At 34.7% G+C, this 25,477-nt stretch overlaps 1 protein-coding gene across 1 annotated transcript in view; it reads right to left on the reverse strand.

Annotated features, from left to right (window-relative positions):
* GUCY1A2 (guanylate cyclase 1 soluble subunit alpha 2) overlaps positions 1–25,477 on the reverse strand; it is a 350,970-nt gene that overhangs the window by 251,425 nt on the left and 74,068 nt on the right. The window contains exon 4 of the mRNA XM_019037654.4: positions 21,074–21,792. Within this exon, the coding sequence (XP_018893199.3) occupies positions 21,074–21,792 (719 nt within the window). The remainder of the gene's footprint in view (positions 1–21,073; positions 21,793–25,477) is intronic.

The raw sequence follows: 25,477 nt of genomic DNA on the forward strand, positions 1-25,477 counted from the left end.
CTGTGAATCTATTAGATCACTTACCCAGGCAAACAACTAAAGACAGAAAAGATTTATTGTGCACACTTCATCTCATGACAAGTAAAAAAGGTTAACAGCTTTTTATCTTTCTTTCCCGTCAATGAATTACAAGGTAGTTACCCACTCAAGTGTACAATGTACCTAGCATTTCAAATAATCAATATTAGAAAGCCAATAAAATCTTGATTTATCATCTTCTGGGATATACAACTTCAAAGTGGGCAACATCTTTAAAAATCTGATATTTAACCTAAATTCGATACTGCCCAGGTATATAGCCAAATAATTATTGTCGGTGTATTTCATCTTTAATACAAGACTATAATTACATTCATTTATTATCTATTTATTGAATTCCTATATGCAAAACATTTTAGAAGACACTAGGTACATACTGGTGGATAAAGGAGGCATTGTCTCTGCCTGCATGGATCTTTCAGTCAAATCACCGGAAAAAACAAGCATGATTATATATTCTTATGTTTGCTCATGTTTTTTGTCCAATGCTCATGTTCAAAAACATGAAGAAATATAAGAATATATAATCACAAACTGGCATACGTTGGTCAAAGGCTACAAACTTTTTCAGTTTTAAGATGAATAAGTTCTAAGAATCTAATATACAGCATGATGACTATAGTTAACAATACTGTATTGTACACTGACATTTGCTAAAAGAGTAGATTTTAGATGTTACCATAATAACAAAAAAAGGTATCTTGGTGAGGAGACAGATGTGTTAACTAATTTAATTGTGATAATCATTTCATAATATATCCATATATCAAATCATCATGTCATACACCTTAAATTTATATAATTTTATTCATCAATTATACCTCAATCAAGCTGGAAAAAAACTGGCATAGTGCAATGTGGAAAACTAACAATAGACAATAAAGGCATGTGGACTCCCCAGGTGAAGTGGTCAAGGAAGGAAATCAAATATCAGTTGAGATCTGAAGGACAAAAATTAAGTTAGTGATGCTAAAAAGAGGTAGAAGAGTATTTTAGGAATCAAGAACAGTATATGCAAAATCCCTGAAGTAGAAAAAAGGTTTACATATCTGAGGGAATAAAAGGAAAATAGAGTGGCTAGAACACAGTGTGAAGAGAAGAGAATAACATGAGTTCGCACTACAGAGAAGCCACATTTCATTTCTTAAAATCTGAGCTTACTCTTCATGGAGTTTATCTACCAAAAGTAAGTGAGTTAGATGTTACCTCCACTGCTTTACTCACAAGGACAACTGTGAAGATGTCCAAGAAAACATGTTAAAGCACTTTAAAAATTGAGATGTGCTAAACCACAGTTCAAAAAATTACAGGTGGACTCATTGGGCAGTAGATAAACTAGCTAATACCTAAACTCAAAAATCTCTGACATATAATTACATTTGTTATAAAGCTTAGAAACAAGTAAAAGTAAACAAATGTATTTACAGATATATACATTAGGGGAACGCCATTAAAAAAAAACCACACACACACGCACACACCAGGGCAATAACACCAAACCGAGAATGGTTATTTCAGTGGATGGAGCAGTGCAGAACTGGGAAGAAAGTGAAGTAAGTGGATGCAGGGAGTTCCCCAGTATAAAATTGGGAATATTTTAACTGTTACACTAGGCAGTGGATTCACAGGTTATTACGTTATTTATGCTTCATAACTTACATTTATATTACATATCGATTATACTCTTTTGTCTGTATAAAATATTACTTAGTAAAAGATAAAAAGAAAAACTTCTAATGGCTTTTGTCATTAAGTATTAAATCACATTCCACCAACTCAAAATTTATAATACATTAACATGGGTGGAGTGTAAATTTATTAAGCATTGAAAGTGTAAACATGATTATGATTTGAGGGAAATTTTAATCTATTAAAAGAAACTGAACCATGTTTAATGGATTAAACATTTCCATTTGTTTAAACATTTTCATTTGTTTATCATTCAGATCTTATAATTACAAATGACACTTAAATAGACACTAAAGCAATCCCTGTGAGCTGCTTCTTATTACCATTTTGTTAGAAGCTCAAGTAAACAGCAGAAAATTAAGTTGTTGGTTTCTTTCACAGTACTGAATAAAGTCGATCGTAGTAATAAAATCATATTTCCTTTTTAAAAATCTATACTTCACGGGTTTCTTTTATTCTAACTGTCCTTATAATAATTACTCTCAAATAATGGTAATGCAGTAGCTACTGGAAAGCAATGACATTCTAGTAATAAAAAGCAATGGAGTCTCTGCTTTCTCTGAAATTGTCTCATTCAGAATCCTATGATGAACCTCATTTTGATTTTTCTTTTTATATTTTATAATCAACTCAATATTTGCAACATGAACTAAAGCCAGTGAAAATATTAGGGTGTATAAGGTCAACTGTTACATACTCTGCCTTACTCAACCCATGTGCAATGTAATATAATTATATGATACCCTGGGAAAAGCCAAAAACAGGGCATGGAAGTCACCTATTTTTAAAACTTGTTTATGGATTTCTCATTATTATTTCCATAGTCACTGAATTCAATTCCCATATCCTGAAATGCTCCAAGACCAGAACTTGCAGCATCACTTCTCTTATTGGACCTGACCAGAAAAATCCCTCAGCTGTTTCCACACTTCTAACCAACTAGAGCATTCTAAGATGTCCTTTCTGCATATTCCCAGGGATCCATGCCAGACATGTGATCTTAAGACAAAATGTGGTCCAAAAAAGGCTTCAAAAATGATTAAAGGACTAAAACAATTCTAGTTTTAAAAAAACTGCTACTCTTTTACTAAAAATGTGCTTTAAATAAATCTTTTAGATCTCTTCCTTGATCCATTATGACCATACCATTGTCCTAGTCCCAGTTTCCTTCTTCAATTCCTCCACAAAGAACCAATTGTCCACTCATTGATGGCCCCACAACACAACAGTCAAACTTCAATTTTCTTGTCTGTAAAATGGCGATAGTAATTTTACTCCCTAGGGCTGTTGGAAAAAGTAAATAAAACTGTGTCTATAAAATGCTTATTCCAAGGCCTTGCTCATTGTAAACACTTGATAAAGCAAGCAAACAAGCAAAAAAACAAACAAACCCCTTCCATTTTAGGGGTTACCACAATGTGTTTGCTTCTGCCTTCCACTTGAGTGAAAGCCCATTAATAACATGTGTTGTATTCATCATCATATCTCTAACATCTGGCACAACACAGTGACTAGTACAAAGTAGGCTCTTGGGAATTAATAAAATTACTGAATTTACTAAGACAGTCACTCATTTCTTTGTCTAAGTAAAATGTTAACATAAAGTGCACATCAGCTCAACCCCCAAAAAGCATTTATTCTATACAATTTGAAAAAGTGATGAACTTTTAACACTTGTACAATTAGCTTTTTGCCTAGGTTGCTTTCCTCATGAAATTGATTCTAAGTGAGATATCAGCAGACCAGAGTGCTAGCACCACAGCATATGGGAAATCAGATAACATTTGTCTTTCTGTTTCTTCAACTATAAAGTGTGGATGACAAATACCTGCCCTTTTACTTTAAAATGTTAAGGTGAAAGAAGACTTTGAATTGAGGATTATAAATGAAATATTTTTATATGTGCCCTCCAAACATAGGATAAAGTCTTTGTTTCTTAATTCAACAATTGAATGTCTACCTTATGCCAGGCACTGTACTGGGTGCTAAATAAACACAGATGGATAGGATATAATTCATGTCCTTAAGAAACTCACAATTGGCCGGGCGCGGTGGCTCACGCCTGTAATCCCAGCACTTTGGGAGGCCGAGGCGGGCGGATCACGAGGTCAGGAGATCGAGACCATCCTGGCTAACACAGTGAAACCCCGTCTCTACTAAAAAATACAAAAAATTAGCCGGGCGTGGTGGCGGGCGCCTGTAGTCCCAGCTACGCGGGAGGCTGAGGCAGGAGAATGGCGTGAACCCGGGAGGCGGAGCTTGCAGTGAGCCGAGATCGCGCCACTGCACTCCAGCCTGGGCGACAGAGCGAGACTCCGTCTCAAAAAAAAAAAAAAAAAAAAAAGAAACTCACAATTTAATAAAAGACAGACATAGAAACAAATATATATGTATATATTCAACTATATATTTGTATATAAATACATATATTTGTTTATATGCCTCTCTTATTAAATTGTGAGTACACACACACACAAACATATATATATATATGTTTTTAAAAAATCTATACTTCATGGGTTTCTTTTATTCAAATTGTCCTTATTATAATTACTCTCAAATAATGGTAATTCAGTGCTTTGTTAACTACATATATATATATATATATGTACTCACAATTTAATAAATATATGAGTGGTTAATTTAAATATATATGAGTAGTTAATGATAAGAGATTCCTTTAGGACTGGAAATCTCTCATTTCACATGTATACTCCCAATGTGCTTGCAATGGAATAAATGTTCAAAAATGGTCTTGAACTGAACCCTGACTGAATATACACAGGCGACAGTGGCAACAAAAGAAGATAAAGGAAGGTGACTAGGGACTCGAGGTCAAAATTCGGACTACCTGTTGTAGAAACATACTAGAAAATGAAAAGGAAATATAATAACATTGAATTGCTATGTTATGGGCAATGACTGAAATTGGACTAATAGCCAAAACTGGGGACCCACTAGGAAATGATTTCATTAGGGTTTTCTTTGCAATTTATGCCAGGCAGATTATAATGACAAGTATAATGGAGAAATATTGTTTAAGTAATCAGATTATTTTATGTTAACAGTGAACGTTTAAATATAATCACTAATTAATGGATGAATAATTGTATCAAATATAATACCTTACATAAGCAGTGCCCTTTAAAATGCTGTCACATGTATTCTCCTAGTTTGGCCTTAACAACAAAACAGAATAAATTACAAAATCCTTAGATCGCTCGCTCAGCAAACATTTCCTGAACACCTGCTGTATGCAAAGACAATGGCTAAATGTCAGGGATAAAATAATGAACAAAACTCTACATGTCTGACTGAAAAACATGAAAGATGAAAACAACGCATAAATGTGTCCTACATGTGACTGGCCTAGGTGAACTCCAAGGACTCCTTTGCAAGGCCCACAGTCACACATCCCCGTAAACATGTCATTGTCAATATGACATTATGTACAAGTTTAATGCAATATTGCAGAAATTTTTTAAAAAACATGACAAAAAGGTACATTAGGAGAAAGATTTTAATTTTTACTTTGGCAAATATTGACATAAAAAAGGGGGATGGTAACAATATATGAAAACTATATTGAAGAAAATAGGGAGTAGAATAATAGACTACACTATAAATTTATTCTGGATGAGGAGACACAACAGGTTATAAAATAAAATAAAAGCCTTATGAGACAAAGGTTGAGAAGTTTTAAAGTATTAAACTAATCTGGAACCTGAAAGAACTACCATATATCAGAGGAAATTTTCGTGGGGTAAAAACTGACAGGTTTTCCCAAGACCATTTGTAAAATAAAACTAAAATGACAAAGATAAGTCTTGCCATCCATCTATTGAGATAAACCAAAATTATAAGAATAAAATATATATTCTTAAATCTTTGACAAATGTTACATAGAGCGATCAAGATGATATTAGGAATTTTCTTATTTGATTTTAGAATAGGTGGTAGGAAGGAAACTTATTTCAATTTTCCAGAAGCAGTACACATATGTTTTGTCATAACATTTTTAAAAATTACAATTGCCAGTAGTATAATCTACTGGCAATTACTATAATCTACACTTGTGTCCATAGGACAAGCAAAATAATTACTTAAATGTAACATTTTTTAATTCAGCTTATCTCAAAGGAAGAACATTACAAGCTCACACTGATTATAGTTCAATGGACAACTTCTTTATACCTTCTGCATTAATCATGATCTCTACATATATTTATATCTCATTCCCAAAATTGATCCTAGACTCCATAAAAATAAGAACTTTATACAGAGCCTATCATAATACTTTTTTGCAATAAATGTTGTGTGATATTCTTTCAGAAGAATACACTAGCGAAGTTTATTTCAGGCCACGCATTGTGGCACAGGCTCTATCTAGAGCCTGACCATTTGGGTCCAATATTGTCCTTGGCATGTACTAGCTATATAACCTTAGAAAAGTTTTCTTAATCTCTTTGTATTTCAGTTTCCTCATGTAAGAAGTAGGCCTTAGTATGTCTCTACCTCACATATTTGCAACGGGAGTCAAATAAGATAATACATATAAAATGTTTACAAGAGGGCCTGCTACTAAGCACTCAACAAATACACATCATCGCCAAGCTTGGTGGCTCATGTCTGTAATCCCAGCACTTTGGGAGGTCGAGGAAGGTGGATCGCTTGAGCCCAGAGGTTCAAGACCAGCCTGGCCAACATGGTAAAACCCCATCTCTACAAAAAATACAAAAATTAGCGGGGCATGGTGGTGCATACCTGTAGCTGCAGCTACTGAGGAGCCTGAGGTGGGAGAAATCACCTGAGGCTGGGGAGGTCGAGGCTGCAGTGAGCCAAGATCACTCCACTGCACTCCAGCCTGGGTGACAGAGCAAGATCCTATCTCAAAAAAACAAAACAAAACAAAACAAAACCATGTATCATCATCATCACCTTAATAATCATAATCTTTGAAAGGGTAGGAAGAAACTATTATGCTTATCAGGTTAATTTGCATTCTGTACTTATCAAAGTCCATTAAAATCCTGAAAAAGTTTTCAAAAGAGAGAGAGAGAGACAGAGAGAAAGAAAGACAGAGAGAGAGAAGAAAGAGAGAGATTTCAACCAGAAACTGAAAGCTACTAACTTTAAAGAAAAATCATATTATTTTTAAACTTTGATAAACTGTATCAATTATTCAGAATAACTGCTGTAATAAAACATTGTTTTATATTTGCACTGGTAGAATTTTAGAGCACATTCTTCTGTCTCTTACTGCCCGTGAGTTTTATACCAAGAGGTATGAAATCTGTTTAAAATTATCCTCAGTTATGGAAGGGTAAATGATGTCATAGATTCTGGGCCTCCAATTCAAGTTAAATAAAAATAGATTTTTAAGTGTTTTGATTAATCCTAGTAGAAACATAAGTGGAATAAATACTTAGATGATCATTTTACCCTAATTTTTGGCAAGACAAATACAATGATTTTTGACATTTTATACTAAAAATAAAGAAATATATTGTCTACATTATAATACATAATAGTTTATAAATAAGTTAATGGTTGGTCTGATAAGCAATCTTGAGACTCCACGCTATCAACACTCAAAAGCTTCTTCCCAGTCATAAAGTGTGCTTTTGAAAAATACAACTGAAACTTACTATATGCTAAAAATAGTGTCTTAGTCAATTCACCTATGCCATTCCAAGAAAAATCAATCCAAACATTAAATGCAAACAATGACAAAGGAGACAGACAAAATTGGGGAATGAAGTGTCTTAAATAAAATAAATGTAGAATTTGAAATAAACCATTCTTTCTGGTGATAGCAATCTCTGGTTAGGGTAAGGAGTAAAGGAAATATAATTGAAAATTAACCCAGGAAGCCCTCTCACCTATGATAGTATGATCTGTAAAAGTAAATAGAATGTAAGTATAATGAGTCAAGAATTAACAAGTGTAAAGATAGGAAATAATACTTCAGTCCATTTTTATACACATAATAACAAAAACATCTAGAAATTTATCAGACTAGGCTGGGTGCAGTGGCTCACGTCTATAATCATAGCACTTTGAGAGGCCAAGGTGGGCGAATCACTTGAGGCCAGGAGTTCTAGACCAGCCTGGCCAGCATGGCAAAACCCTGTATTCACTACTACTAATAATAACAATAATAATACAAAACTTAGCTGGGCCTGGGGGTGCACACCTGTAGTCCCAGCTACCCGGGAGGCTGAGGCACGAGAATTGCTTGAACCTGAGAGGTATAGGCTGAAGTAAGCCAGGATCAAACCACTGCACTCCAGCCTGGGTGACAGACTGAGACTCTGTCTCTGTCTCAAAAAAAAAAAAAAAAGAAAAGAAATTTATGAGACCATTTTTCCACCTTCAGGAAAGATGAGGTCAGAGCCTTGCTCAGATTATAGAGAACAGTTCATACCAGACCCACTGAATCATCTCTTCCCCTTAGAATTATCAAATTAGTAGTTAAGGGAAACATAGCAGATAGACATACACTCTATATTTAGACTTAAAGAAGCCTCCGAACACATTTTTTAAATTAATTAATTTAAATTGTTATATGATAGTGGTGAGAAGCAGCCCCATAAACCGAGTATCGGCAGTGCCCCGGAGGTCACACGTAAAACAATGGTTCGCTCGAAAGAAATGTCTGGGGAAAACTAAAGTGATCAAACCATATATAAAGTTTCCAAAATCATGTTATTTAAGGAAAATCAAACACAGTTTTATAGTGTCCAATGATCCCCATCAGGAACAGCACAATAATCTTTTTTCTCTATTTTCTCTATTTTTAAATTTGAATCTTCACCAATAAATAACAGAAGGGAATGGACAATTGTGCATTCTCTTCTGTAATTTAGTGGTGAAGATTCAAGTTTAAAAATCGTATCTACTTAAAAACAAAAAAAATTAACAGGGTAAAATGTAAAATCTTTGAAATACATAATCCCATAAAATCAAGATTAGAGGCCAGGTGCAGTGGCTCACACCTGTAATCCCAGCACTTTGGGAGGCCTAGGTGGGCGGATCACACAGTTAGGAGATCGAGACCATCCTGGTGAACACGGTGAAACCCTGTTTCTACTAAAAATACAAAAAGTTGGCCAGGCGTGGTGGCGGGCGCCTGTAGTCCCAGCTACTCGGGAGGTTGAGGCAGGAGAATGGCACCAACCCGGGGGGTGGAGCTTGCAGTGAGCAGAGATCGCGCTACTGCACTCCAGCCTGGGCAACAGAGCGAGACTCCGTCTCAAAAAAAAAAAAAAATCAAGATTATAGAGAAACAAGCAAGAGAACTATAAAGAATTTATTAGGTACTATTTATTTCTATAAATTGGGGGGATAAGAACACAAACTTCACAAAATTTTTTTGAGTTGACATAGAATGTAAACATTGTACATAAAATAATATATATTATTTCACAGAATAATAAACTCTTGTATGGAATAAGTCTTTTTTTTTTTTTTTGAGTCAGAGTCTCGCTCTGTCACCCAGGCTGGAGTGCAGTGGTGCCATCTCGGCTCACTGCAAGCTCCACCTTCCAGGTTCACGCCATTCTCCTGCCTCAACCTCCTGAGTAGCCAGGACTACAGGCGCCCACCACCACGCCCAGCTAATTTTTTTTTTTTTAATATATTTTTAGTAGAGACGGGGTTTCACCATGTTAGCCAGGATGGTCTCAATCTCCTGACCTGGTGATCCACCTGCCTCAGCCTCCCAAAGTGCTGGGATTACAGGCGTAAGCCACCATGCCCGGCCTGGAATAAGTCTTTATAACCACAGAACAGGGTAGAATGGTAATTAAACTACTGAAAAATAGCTGTCATAATTAGTCATATTAAGACAGTAAGATAAGAATTTATAACCTACCTAAAAAATGTATCAGAGTAGCACAAAATTCTTTTACTGTAGGATGTTAAGAATTTCTTTCTAACTCCTGTTTATGGCAATTCTATTGTTAGATCTACACCTACCTTATTCATAATAACATCTAAATTAGAAAAATATGAAAATGCAAGCTGCCATAAATCGTAGTATGAGTTCTCCATATATGTTCACAGAGAGAAAGAGATTCCCTCACACCTCTTCTGCAGTGGATGGAAGGATTTCTGAAGCTGGTGTTCAATGGCCAAAAAAGAGTCACTGATTCACTCAAAATTTTGAGACATGTAAGCTTGAAATCTCAATCCTTTGAAGAACCTACACATGTTATTACAAGCATTTTTAATATCAGCCAACAACAACTTCACAGATGAGTCTGTGCTGACAAGAAATATAATTCTTGACCTCTCCTTCAAAAAGCAAGAGTTTTGGAATCAACTTTCACTGCTTGTCACCTATAATATGCTCAGATTTTTGACCCCCCTGAATCTCCACGGGAAAAAAAAAACCACCATGTCTTCATTAGGAAAAACGGAAAATGAACCAAGATTATTGTATGATTCAAACATAAATACAGTCATGAATCACTTAACAACAAGAGAAATACATCTGAGAAGCACACTGTTGGGCAATTTCACCATTATATGAACAACAGGGTATACTTACACAAACCTAGAGGCATAGCCTACAATGCACATAGGCTAAATGGTAGAGCTTATTGCTCCTAGGCTGCAAATCTATACAGCATGTGACTATCCTGAATACTGTAAGAACTGGAACACAATGGTATTTTTGTGTCTAAACATTGAAAAGGCATGATAAAATACGGCTTTATAATCCTATGGGACCACTGTCATATATGCAGTCAATCTGACTAAACCATCAATGTGTAGTGTATGACTGTACTTTGATTTTGATTATTTTCAGAAAAATAAAATGTGGTAAACTGTACTCATTTCTTCACAGAATAAGGAAATGCTGTTAAACAGAATGAAGGGTTCTGAACCATGTTATAAGTACAATAGAAACTGATCTCTCTAATAAGTGATCATAATCTTTAGCCACCAGTATAATAGAAATGTGTAAACTAGCTTTGTCTAACAACTAAATAAACTAAAATAAAACTTGTTAATAACTCATAGCCTAATTACTTGTTTACTATTTTACCATTTCTTAAAGGTTCAATTTCATGGAGGCTGAAAAACGTAAATAAGTGGCTTTCTTATAAAGCACTCTTACAAGTATAAAATGTTTTACAGGCAGCTTTTGCTATATATAAACTATTCATAGATCATAGAAATCAAGTTTTCATTGCATTTTGAGGAGCAGAAATTGTCTACTAAACTTGGAATCCAAATACAGGTGGCATTTTAAAGATACTTTATTGAGTTGAATTTTAAAAGCCACTATGTACTAAGCTTTGAAAGAAGAAGAATTGCTAAATAGTCAAAGCTTTTCTAAATCTCTCTATTCCACCAATTCATTACTTTTTAAGGTTAAACCATATCTGCTATGAAAAGAAAATAGAATCAAAGTTTTTTTTCACAATAGCACAAAATGTTTATAATACGGATACTCTCCCTATTCCTGAAACTAGCATTACAAAAATAATGTGATCATATCATTTACCTTTAAAGTTTGGGTTCCCTTTATGAATGTTCAGTAAAATATCCCTGAGTGACTGTCATTCATTTTCTTTATGAACTCTCAAATATTATATAGACCTTTATTTCACTACGCAACTCCCTCCATTTTTAATGTCTCCAGTTGTTGGAAAGTTCCTCTTAATTCTTAACCAAATCTACTTTCTTATAACATCTATTCTTTGACACTGGTTTTGCCTTCTGAAACAAAAACTTTATCTAATTTTTATATGATAACTATTTAAATATTTGAAAGCAGTTTTCACTCCTTTCTTATAACATTTTCATGGAAGACACTTAAAACAGTGCCAGAAATGTTAAGATACATAGATACAGATAAATACTAATGGATAGATATGCCTTTTAAATATTAATATTTTGGCATTTTTCTCTAAGAATAATGATACTAAAATTTAACAAAAGGAGTAGGGCTTAGTCAAAACTAAAGATTAAAAATGAGAAAAACAACTAAGGGAATGTTAAATATGTCTTCAGTGATAAAACTGAAACAAGTAGTAAACATATTTGTGGAAGTCAGAAGAATGTGGTAGTTATTTTAAAAAGAAATGGGAACAAACAAGAGAGGCCCACTGACTATGAGGTTGGCAATGAAAACAAGCTTCAAAAAGTTAACTTGCTCAAGGTTACCCAGCTAGTAAATAACAGTCTGAAGTTGGGAAGTCCTGCTACAGAGACTGTATTCTTTTTTTTTTGAGACGGAGTCTCGCTCTGTCAACCAGGCTGGAGTGCAATGGTGCGATCCTGGCTCATTGCAACCTCTGCCTCCCGGGGCTCAAGCCATCCTACAGAGACTGTATTCTTAATCATACACAATACTGTCTCTCAATACTGCTTTTTTCTGTGCTTGCTCAAGGATGATGCCCTATCAAAGCATATGTAAAGCTAATTGTTTCTATCAGAATTATAATAATTAGAAATTACCATAAAACCCACTTGCAAAAAGAAAGATGCTGTAGCTTAAGTCATGATTCAAAAGTTGCTATAGGAAAAAATACTAAGTTGATATCTGAGTTCTGGAACTCAATTATACCAAATCTCAAAATCCTTGAAAAGTAAAACTGTAACAAAATAATAAGAAAAGAAACCTAGTGTGTTATGTTGCCATGCCTTTGATATCTTTTCCTGTTTTGAAAGTACTTCGGGGCTGGACACAGTGACCCACGCCTGTAATCCCAGCACTTTGGGAGGCCAAGGCAGGCGGATCACGAGGTCAAGAGTTCGAGACCAGCATATGGCCACACAGAATATACCCAGAGGAAAACTGTTATTTCAACCTAAGATATCAATAGAAAGGATAAAGTCAAGTGCAACTGAAGGAGATACTGAAATATGTAAACAGTGTTGACCGATAAAGCCCAGACTTACATTTCTATGAATGAAACTTTCTGAACAGAAGTTTCTCCATAAATATTTTTAAAGGACAGTAAATTGAAGATTATAAAAGACAACTGCATAGGAAGTACCTTTTAAAGACAATATCATATCTAGAATGTATATTTTTAATACAATTTATTAATAGGAAAGCAAACAACAATTAAGTATGGACAAAATATTTGCCTATATATTTAACTAAAGAAATTACACCAATGACTAAAAAGTATAAGAAAAGATGTTTACCATCTTTAGTCATCAGGGAAGTATAACTTAAAACCTAAGACACCACTTTGCACTCATTAGGAACGCTATGATGAAAAAGACCGACAATACCAGGTGTGAGTGTGAAAGTTGAACCTTCTTACACTGCCAGTCAAATGGGAAATGGCATAAGCTCTTTGAAAAACAGTTCAGCAACTTCTTTAAAAATTAAACATGTATATGATGCAACAACTCTTCTCCTGCAAATCAGTTCAAGAGAAATGAGAACATATCCACACAAACTCCTGTATGTGAATGTTCATTGCAACATTATTCATAATAGCCAAAATCTGGAAAATCCAATGTCCATCAACTGGTGAATGGATAAACAAACCGTAGTATATCTATGCAATAGAATACTGTTCATCAGGAAAAATTAACAATCTGCTGATGCATACTACACTACAGATAAGCTCAAAAACATGATGGCAAACCAAAAGAAAAAGAAAGGTAACTAATTGTATGATGACATTTGTAAGAAATGAGTAGAAGAAGCAAATCTATAGACATGAAAGTAGGCCAGTGGTTGGCTGCAGTTGGAGGTAGGAGCAGGAATTAACTGCAAATGGGTAAACTTTTGGGGGTGACAAAGTTTTCTAAAACCAAATTGTTGTCATAGATGCACTATTATATTCATTTACTAAAAATTATTGCACTGTATACTTACCAAAAAAGTACACAAGAACAAACAGGAAACTATCAAAAAATGAAGAGGTAGACAACACATTGAAAACATGTATTTTTTTTTTCACTAAGACTTAAAGCTACTGGCTAAAATGATTCTAACTTAAAAACAAAAGGAACAGTTAAAGGAAGATTCTGTATGATTTTTAACTAAAGGGATTGATTTTTCTCCCTGAGAACCTACAAACCTTTAATAGAACTAAATAAAAATCTGATCTCCAATAGGAGGTACCTCCTGTTATGCTCAGGGCTACAATCTTTCTTGTTAACAAAAATTAAATATGGAAAAATAAGCACTTTAAGCCTATAGATGACTATTGGGAATACATAATTCATCATGTAATCATGTACAGTGTCCTCTTACTATACACAATAAAGTAACTATACAGGAACAATGCCATTAAGCCTCCTGTGTGGTTCATTTAAAAAAAAAATACCATACAGCAATTTTAACCTTATACTAATTTTTAAAAACCCAGAACCAGCATGAACATCACTAATATCTGCATCAAAATATCATACATGAGCCTTGTCGCTCATAGTTTAGAAGAGTCAGTATCATTAAAATGGCCATACTGCCCAAAGTAATCTACAGATTCAATGCTATTCCTATCAAGATACCATCATTATTTTTCACAGAACTGGAAAAAACTATTCTAAAGTTCATATGGAACCAAAAAAAAGAGCCCAAATAACCAAAGCAATCCTAAGCAAAAAGAACAAAGCCAGAGGCATCACATTACCTGACTTCAAACTATACTATAAGGTTACAATAACCAAAATAGCATGGTATTATTACAGAAACAGACACATAAACCAGTGGAACAGAATAGAAAACCCAGAAATAAAGCTACACACAGCCATCTGATCTTCAGCAAAGTTGACAAAAATAAGCAGTAGGGAAAGGACTCCCTATTCAATAAATGGTGCTGGGATAGCTGGCTAGCTGTATGCAGGAGAATGAAATGGGACCCCTGCCTTTTACCATATACAAAAACGAACTCAAGATGGATTAAATATTTAAATGTAAGACCTCAAACAGTAAGAATCCTAGAAGAAAACCTAGGAAACACCATTCTGGACACTGGCCTTGGGAAAGAATTTGTTACTAAGTCCCAAAAGCAACTGCAACAAAACAAAAATTGACAAGTGGGACCTAATTAAACTAAAGAGCTTCTGAAAAGCAAAATAAATGAACAGAGTAAACAACCTAAAAAATGGGAGAAAATATTCATAAACTATGCATCTAACAAAGGTCTAATAACCAAAATCTATAAGGAAGTTAAGCAAGCAAAAAATAACACCATTAAAAATAGGCTAAATACATGAACAGACATTTCTCAAAATAAAACATAAAAACAGCCACCAAACATATAAAAAAATACTCAACATCACTAAATATCAGAAAAATGCAAATCAAAACCACAATGAGATACCATCTCACACCAGGCAGAATGGGTATTATTAATAAGTCAAAAGCAACAGATGCTGGCAAGGCTGTGGAGAAAAGGGAACACTTATATATTGTTGGTGGGAATATAAATTAGTTCAGCGTTTGTGAAAAACAGTTTGGAGATTTCTCAAAGAAGTTAAAAAGAGCTACCATTTGACCTAGCAATTGCATTACTGGTTATATATCCAAAAGAAAATAAATCATTCTACTAAAAAGACACTGAACTCATATGATTATTGCAGCACTATTCACAATAGCAAAGACATGGAATCAACCCAGGTGCCCATCAGTGGTGGATTGGATAAAGACAATGTAGTACATATATATCATGGAATACTGTGCAACCATTAAAAAGAACACATAGCTGGATGCAGCTATGCAGCCATAAAAAAAGATGCAGCTTGAGGCCACCATTCTAAGGAAACAAACACAGGAACGGAAAACCAAATACCGCATGTTCTCACTTAAAAGTGGGAGCTAAACATTGGTACTCATGGACATAAAGATGGCAACAACAGACACTGAAGACTACTGGATGGGAAAGGGGGGACAAGGGTTGAAAAACTATTGGGCACTATGCTCAGGACCTGGGTGAGGGGATCAGTCAAAGCCCAAACCTCATCATCATGCAATATACCCATGTAACAAACCCATACATGTACCCACTGAATCTAGATGAAATTCAAATTATTAAAAAATAATAAATTACATTAAAAGAAAAAAGGGCAATGATCAGAGAGCAGTTCTAGAGAAAGGTAAGCAACACACAAATTAAAAATAAAGGTCTCATTCATACTTACAAGAACAGAGTGAACTCCAGGTAATTCTGAATGAAGTCATGTCTCAGCTCTGCTAATGTATAGAGAAAGCTCTAATGTCAGGTTGTTCATCACTAAAGGTAACTACACTTCAATATTTGAAATTCTCTAATAAAATATTATTATCTGAACAAAGAAGAAATGCTCACACTTTCTCAAATTAAATTAAGGTTGAAGTCAAATAATGTATTCTTGACAGCAAGATGAAACTTGTCTTTCAACGGTTTCATTATGGTATAGTAAGATTAATAAACATTTAAAAACTTTTCAATCATCGCCTCAGAAAAAGGTGGGCAACTGTCTAGAAAAGATAAGAGAGTATTCTGAAAACTGATTTGGCCACAGAAAACCAGACATTTCCTACTTTATTCTTTGAAAATTGTTTCCCAGCGTTTGATTGTAGCTTCTAATTAATAAGACAAATGAGAGCATATTTCTGGGAATTAAAAAAGAAATGTGTTTTTGTTATGCTTTTCCTCAGTTCCAACCCTGAGAACAAAAGTGAAGATGAATAACAATGCTATTGCTCTGTCACAGGGATGATGTATTTCAAATGCTGGGTTCCTTCCAAGGTGTTATTAAAGTTCTCTCAAGCGTTGCTACTAAAAAAAAATGTCAAAAGAACTCATGTTATTTATTGTTTCTCAAAATCCATTGCTGCTTCAGGTTGTGCCTAAGTTAACACATCCATTTTATTTTGGAAGTTACTGCACAATGCTCTGATAAATGAACATAAAAGACATTAGTAGATACAGGTAATGAAAACTTGATTCCAAACCTTCATCAATCTGACAAAGAGACCAGAGATTTTAAAACAATGACAGTACGTAAATAAAATGCAGATCCAAACAGAGCTCCTATAGAATGTGTGACAAGTGGTCTTCTAGTCTTTATTAAGGAGACAAGCAGCAGGGTCCAAGGCATATTTTAGGAAGATGTTAGGTGAGCTCAATATTTCTCTAAAATTATCAAACCTACTGATACCTGGTGCTTTCATCTATAAGGCAGTAAGTGAATAGGGGAATAAACAGGGAGACTGTTATAGGTGGAAAGGAACACAAATAATAATAGCAGTAGAAGTAATAATGAACATTTATGCAGTGCTTATCCCTGGGGTCAAAGATGCTAAGAATTTTACATGGATTATGTCATTTAATCCTCCCAAATAACTTTAGTAGGTAGCCTAAACTATCAGAGAATTATTTTAACTAATTCTTGATGACAAGATGAGCCCTTCATGGTAGATAAGTCAGATTCTCCGCACCTCTCTTTTAAAATGCATCTGAATTCATTGAAACATAGAGATGAAAGAAAGCTTCATGGCCAAGTGCGGTGGCTCACGCCTGTGATCCCAGCAATTTGATAGGCCAAGGTGGGTGGATCACCTGAGGTCAGGAGTTTGAGACCAGTCTGGCCTCAAACATGGTGAAACCCAGTCTCTACTAAAAATACAAAATTAGCTGGGTGTGGTAGTGCACACCTGTACTGTAGTCCCAGCTACTCGGGAGGCTGAGATAGGAGAATCGCTTGAACTAGGGAGGTGGAGGTTGCAGTAACCTGAGATCACACCACTGCACTCCAGCCTGGGTGAGACACAGCAAGACTCCATCTCCAAAAATAAAAATTAAAAAAAAATTAAAAAAAAATCTTCATGATCAATTGACCTCATATATATGTATATATGTTAAGTATGATTTGTAAAGGAGTAAAAATATTAGTTTGTCTAGGTTCATTAATTTCCAATGTATAAAACTGAGGTGCAGACATTAAAAAGATTTACTAAGATCATGGTTGTCAGAGACACCTCTCTCCCAGCCTGCTGATACTTTCACCACACATCATGACCTTACCTGGCAGAGAAGGAAGCTATGTGCTATTACTCTCATTTCTAACAAAGCTATTCACTCAAACAAGATTCATTCCATACCAAGAAGCTTTGTAATCTATATCAGTAGGTTATGTTTACATAGACTAAATATTAACTGCAAACTGCTCATTAAGCTGCAAAAAAATTCATCTCAAATTTACCACAATGTCTTATAATTCAAAAGATCTATGCAATACATTTCCAAATTCTCAGAACAATATTTGATATACATGGAATGAAAGAGATACACAGCACAAATTAACATGGATTAATTCAGTCTTTATTCTCTACACTGAATCTGTTGGGTTTTTTAAAAACAACCAATTCATTCATACTTAATGTTTGACATCTGATAAGGAAAGAAGATGATGACAGGAAGTTGAGTTTAGGGAAAGATGAAAACATACGAATACTATAAGGAGGAAAGAGAAGAATATGTGAGGCATGGATGATCACTTAGAGAAAATGTAGAGGAAACCAAGTGATAGAATCAAAGCTTGGTCAAGCCATCTGGAAGAGTTTTTTTCTAACCTCAAGACTGTTGAATCCTGCCACCGATAACTGTGTCAGATGCCCCTCGGTGACATGCTTGCTCTTGATTTATTTTTTATGGCAGACGTAGTGGTTCATTGGTATTAAATGCACAAACAAAACAGTTAAATTATAAGAGCCCTCAATGTTAGAAGAAGGAATATAAATTATTTTAAAATAGCATTTTCTTATAAAAGCCAACTAAAAAATTAGAGACTTCAGACATCATAGAGGTATACATTAACAAGAATAGCTATTATGGGGAAAATAATGAAGACAAAGTCAAATTTATCAACAAAAACACAATTTTTACATATTATTTTTCTTCTTTCCATGTTTTAATAAACTGTAAATGTGAAATTTGATGACTTACTAATTAAAAAATGTTATTCATCTGGGTAAGACTGTATGTGACAACTTTACTGACCATAGTATCAATTTGGGGCAACTGTAACCTCTCAAATGTCCCATTCTGGCAAACTCAGGTGAGTAAGCAGAAATAAATATAAGGATGAGTAGATTTCTATCCTTATTTTAACTAAAAATCCTGCCTATTACTTTATTTTTAAACTGCCACTAACATGTTTAAATGATAATTGCATCTCCTCAATGAGCACAGTTCCTTATTACTGGAATTGGCAGGGGGCCTTGACATTTGAGTCATCATTTCATTATGTCTATTTCTTACCCTGGTATACAAATTAAATAGAAATAGAAGCCAAATGAAATATAAGGGGAAAAAACCTGAAGCAGTAATTTTAAAATGAATTAATTTTTCCCAAATCGATAAAATATATAAAGCAACAACATTGATAATAATATATTCTAGTTCAGAAATATTTCCAAAAACACCAACTTCAATTCTAAAGGCCAAAAATGCTTCAAATTCTCCTAGCCAAATATTGTACTTCTGTAAAACAGAACTGATAGTTTTGATATTCCCTAAATTAAAGAGAAAGAATAACTCATTTTAAAGCAACTACAAATGTGAACAAAAATACACATTTAACAAGTTTCTTCCATTCTAAAGGACTTCAAAATGGGTAGCAATTATTAAACATACATATAATATACATATGTGACAATTTGTATTTAAAACATCATATGATCAAATAATACTAACTCATTCAGACTAAAATTTCCAAATGTGCCAAACTGGAATCCAGGTCTATCCTTAGATATTTTCAAATCACTGAACTTGTATGATAAAAACATTATTAATTTCCTAAAACACCTGATTTCATCATATTGAATAAATGTGCATCTTTCTATCATTCTCAAATAATTTTTTTTTTGAGACAGAGTCTCACTCTTGTCACCCAGGCTGGAGTGCAGTGGCATGATCTCAGCTCACTGCAGCCTCTGCCTCCTGGGTTCAAGCGATTCTCCTGTCTCAGCCTCCTGAGTAGCTGGGATTACAGGCACCTGCCACCATGTCCAGCTCGTTTTTTTGTGTTTTTGGTAGAGATGGGGTTTCATCATGTTGGCCAGGCTGGTCTCAAACTCCTGACCTCAGGTGATCGATCCGCCCACCTCGGCCTCCCAAAGTGTTGGGATTACAGGTGTTAGCCACTACACCCAGCCATCTTTCTCGAATATTTTTTTTAAAAACTTTCCATTGAACTTCAAAATTATAAAAATCATCAATCATGAAACTAATGCTGTATAAAATCCTCAAAAACAAGTTAAGCGCTGCTTTCAGAGAGCTATTTCCTCATTTATTTATTATTATTCCAGAATATGTATATTTTCACTGAGTCTTTAATTACTTCTACAACTCTTCTTTCCTTTAGCCCAGAGCAACCTGTCATTTCTAATAGCTAATAGCTTCCCTCAAATGCTTGGAAACAGGCTAAATAGCCTAAAAGAACTTTATTTACCCTAGTACAAAATGTTGAAAACACACTCTACTGGAAACTGAATGGAACTGTACAAATTTCTGTCCTGGAAATTAATGTTGTTTTTCCGTTTAATCACTGAAAGTATATTACTAAACATAAAAAATCATGGTTTATTTTTCTTTACATTTTATTATCTATTTTAATGTTGACTTTTTAAAATATTTTACCTGAGGTACAAAATGTTCATTTAAACCCAAATATTTTAAGATTTATTTCTGGTGTCTTTTCATCAATTATTTATAATTTATAATCCAGATTTCCCAAAGGGGATTCAAAGAAATCCACAAAAAATTTCCTAGTCTTCACTTTATTCTCTCAACTAGTGATCATGTTCTAAAGCAATGAATCTCTATTTTAATACTAAAATTTAAACGGAAAAGAAGTCTCGAGATAGTCAATTCTCAACTTTTGGGGAATACATTATTCTGCATATTAAGACAAAAATAGGATGTAAACCAGATGTTCCCAGATTATGAAATTTAGAAAAGAACATATTCAAAGTGAAGGTAACTTTTAGCATATGTATTTAAAGATATTGCAGTCACGCCCCACAATGTTGAAATGCTATATTTCTCATAGTTTGACTACATTCAGTGGAAATATTCATGTGTTTATATTATCAGGTTTTTAGTGAGTTCTATCATTTTTGTAATTGCTATAGCTAGTATTAATAAATGTCTTCTTTTTATATGCTGAAATAAATTAATGGAGGAGGCAGACACTATGCAAAATGGCTGGGAATGAGGCCAAATCTTTTTACACACATCCAGGGACCAGTAATCTTCTAAATGGCACTTTAAGCTCTCTTGCCTAAATAATTACAAGTACAGCCACCATGTAATTTACTGAAATAATTATCCACTCTTCTAGTTCCCATCACCATCTCAAGTCCATAGCCACTTACCTTGTCTTTATTTTCAGAGCCAGAAGCCTCAGGCTTGGTTCTAATCACAAACGGGGTAGACAGTCGCAGCAGGACCCTTTCAAAGGTGGCATTAACCTTTGGAGATACAATCTCGAAGCAGTCCTCAAACTTGAGCACTTTGTGAGTGTCACATCGAAGCTGCTTCCTTAGACCTTCCCCCAACTGAAGGACTGACATGCTGGGGTCAAACATCAAGTGGAAAGGGAAAGCTCTACAGAAGGTGTTGATGCTAATTCTGAGGTCCGCAGGAACTTGGGAGGTTCCCTGTGGAAGGTTCTTCGTGATATTAGTATTTTCACATTCTTTGATAAGGAAAGTAAGACAGCTACAATTGCCTGGGTTTGAAACATCAGAGCATAGCTTCTCATTTGCAACCTGTTCCACTTCCACATCCAGCCGATAGATCTTCTTTCCTGCAGCCTTAATCATCCCCAGCATTGCAAACCCCACAATATGGTGAGGGTGGAAGTAGTGGAGCATGAGAGTACCTTCAGGGAGCTCTTTGCATAGGAAAGATGGTGACTCCAGAGTGGCCTGTTTTCCAAAAGAAGTTCTAATGTGTTCCAACAAAGCATCAAAGCCGTTAAAAAAGTCCTGCAAAGTGCCACCTACAGCTCGAAGGACTCTCTCATTCTCATGAAAGCATATATTAAAGAACTCTTCACCAAATCTTTCTTGAATTTCCTCAAACTTCAAACCTAGAGGTAAATGGGAAGCAAATGTTGGTGAAGTCTAATATAAATAATTGAATTTATAGCTTTTTAAGTGCTTATCAAGAGTAACTACTGAATAAAGTAACAAAGGTTATTTCTCTTAGATCCACAAATTTCCACATAGGTTAATTCACTCATCTTGAATCAGAAAATATAAATTTCAGTTCATCTACAGGATGCCTCTAAAATGTTAATGAACATGAACCTTTTTGTTTGTTTTTAAATAGACTACATATTTTTAGACCAGTTTTAGATTCACAGAAAAATTGAGCAGAAGGCACAGTTATTTCCCATATCTCTCTGCCCCCACACATGCACAGCCTGCCCCATTATCATATCTCCCACCAGAGTGGTACATTTATTACAATCCATGAACCTACATGATGCATTATTATCATCCAAACTCCATGGTTTACATTAAGGCTCACTCTTAATATTGTATATTCTGTGGGCTTAAACAAATGTATAATGATATGTATACACTTACCATATCACCTAGAGCATTTTCACTGCCCTAAAAATCCTGTTTATCCCTTCCTTCCCCCTAACTCCCAGAGCATCAGCTTTTTAAATGTTGCTAATCTAGCTGTTCACCTTTCAATAGCCTTGCAGTAGTTATCATAAATAATATATTTTTATTTTTCTTAATGATTTCCCCATTCTTCATAGAATATCCAAGTTGCCTACATATTATGTCCATATTACATCCATATTATCATCTTACTTCTTATCGAAATGCATGTATTAAGTGGAAAATATAAACCAGAGAAGAAATCTATGGCACATGAATGCGGATAGGCATCAAGCTATCTGGTGGAAACAAAAGGCTTACATTAGCAATCTCAGGGAAAGACATGCAGGTCAGCTAGACCTCAGGGAAAAGGAGAAAAAACAAGAAAATAATAATGACAGAACTCTGGAATGATTTACACTCTTTCACCCACAAAAGTAAGGGCAGCCAAGAATGGAGTAGGAATCTGATGAGATAGAATTAAAGGTTATTGTTAAGTTTTCTCCATATATAATCACTCCCTGATGCCCTGGCAAAAGAGTTCCACCTTATAGTGCTGGATATTACAATGAAAAATAAATAAGTGTGCACAATGTATTCTATCGTAATAAGAAGCAGGATCACATGTGATCACAAGATCCCCCCTTGAGGATGATCTGAGGAAAAATGAGGGAATTTATGTGCCAAAGAGGACTATAACACATACAAAAGATTTTGGCCTGCATATTAAAGACAGCTTCTACCTAAACTCTATTGCTTCTCCTTTGACATTGGTTGAAATCAATACATGTAGTTTACATATTCATATTTTCTTGCCCCATTTCCATCATCTCATTTGAAGTCCTGCAAATCAGGCAGGACTGGGAAAAGAAGGTCACTTTGCTAGCGCCCCATTAGAGTGCAGAGCAGTCTAGGCTGTCTACAGCTTAGCTGCTTTCCTACCTTTATCATTCCCTGAGTGTTCCTCCCAGCCAGAAGTGAGGCAAATGAACAGAGTGAATAATATTGTTTTTAAAATAGTCAAAGCACATCTAATATTCTTTAAGAGCTTACTATAGAGTCTAAAACTTGTGGTAGCCAAGAAGTCAGTTTGACAAAGAACTTCTTAAAATCAATGTGATAGGAAAATGAGTAGAAAACCTAAGTGAGAAAGAGTCCCTTTATTAATAAGCACTTCATATTCATTTTGGTTTCATGGATTGGATGCTCAAGACTTGTTGAGAAAGTCACTTATTAAGATAAAAATATCACCACTCATCTCACATTGCCAGGTTACAAGACTGCTCTTCAACATGTGTTGCATTCACTAACAATAATGTCAGCCAGAATTGACAATAATAGTACTTATTTGTCCAGTTCTCTAGTGTAGAAGAGAAAACAACATAGACAATATTCACTGCCATTAGTCTCCTGTTCCGACTGTTCTGTTGAAACTGCTTTCATAAATACTTAAATCAATACATACTGTTTTGTCCTTATCTTACTTAACCTTGTTTGCTGTTTTTCCTTTAATTTGACACTATTAATCATCCCTTCCTCCTAAAACTCTCATCTCTTTTGGCTTATCAAATCATACTCTCCTGGTTTGATTACTCTGTATGAACATTAATTCTCACTTCCTTCACTAAAACTTCTTTCTATGCCAAATCCTTACATCACCATCACTATGTTATAACTAGAAAACTCTAACATACAAGTTAAATTTATATACACATTCAATGACAGTCCTTTGTTGCTATGAAATCTTCCAGTTATGAAATTCTTATTAAAAACTAAATACAGAATAAATAAAAATTCCTATAAACTGACCATATATGCTGAACTACAATATTCCGTGTGTCACTGAAAATATTCCATGGATTGCTTCTAAACTTTGAAGAACTGTATTTTCAAAAGACTTCAGGTCCATGTGCATTGAAGAGAAAAAGAGAAGTTCTTCTAACGTGCATTTCTCATAACATTGAAAAGGTCCTCACAGTTATGGTGCACACAAATGCAAAGACAATACAGTGTAAGCTTATGTTCTGTGCCTAATGCCAGGATCCCAAAGAATCATCCAGAAAATAAGAAGTAAGTTCACCATAGGCAACAAACTAAAAACTACTCTATGCGCAGCAATCTATCAACTAGAAAGCCTGCTGCTTTATAAAGGACCTCTGTACTTTAAGGTACAATATTGTTAATTTTCAAATGATGATGCTAAGGAATACCAGATGCTAAAGTGACTGTTGTATTACTAAAAAAAAGTGAATTTTTTTGAATATTAGATTAAAATATTATGAATGGCAATTCTATATAAACCCATAATATTCAATTAACTAATAAAGATTTTTATTCCCAGAACTGTTAAACTGCACAAGATCAGAAAAGAAAAAAGTTATTAGATTTGAAAATATTAAAACTAAGAAAAGATTACTTCAACTTTTACAAATACACTACAAGTCAATAGCCGAGACTTTGATTTTAAACTTTAATCTCAAAATTCAGAAAGCACAGACAAAGTAATTCAATTCAGACAACTGATGCAATTCTGACTCCCAAAGTTCCGCCTACGATTGACGCAAACCCCCTACTTACAGTAAATCATTTGAAACATATAGACAATGCTAATCTCCTCACATCACAAGATTCTATGACAGCTTGACATCTGGGTCTATAAGAATACATTTCCTCAAGTGGCAAAATTTATAACAAAGCTGCTCTTATTAATGGGTAAGTTAAGTTAGAATTTTTAACTACTGTTAATTCACCTCTTTAAAAAGGTGAATAGCATAAATGCTGGCATCCTTTAGCTGTAAATGAAATGCGATCTGTTCCTTCATGATCTGGCTCTGTTGTCTCTCATCTGCTATCCCACCCCACCTCAGATTGCATTTCTCGAGGACAAGGACCTTGCCCTATTTATGTCTGTGTATCTATCACTGGCATAATGCCTGACACCTGGAGAATAAGCATTGTTTCATAGAAATTAAGCATTCATCTAAGTATTTGTTTGGTGAATATTACTAACCTTTTAAGGTTGCACTTGTGCCACATCTAAGGATATGAAAACAAAAAGACACATGACTTTCTCTCACGGGCCCCTACAAAACAGTAAATTACATTATGGTTGGGCTACAACAGGGGTACACAGGAGTACCCACGGAAGTAGAAGAAAAA

This window comes from Gorilla gorilla, chromosome 9 (assembly GCF_029281585.2).
Source record: "Gorilla gorilla gorilla isolate KB3781 chromosome 9, NHGRI_mGorGor1-v2.1_pri, whole genome shotgun sequence".
Classification (NCBI taxonomy): Eukaryota; Metazoa; Chordata; class Mammalia; order Primates; family Hominidae; genus Gorilla; species Gorilla gorilla.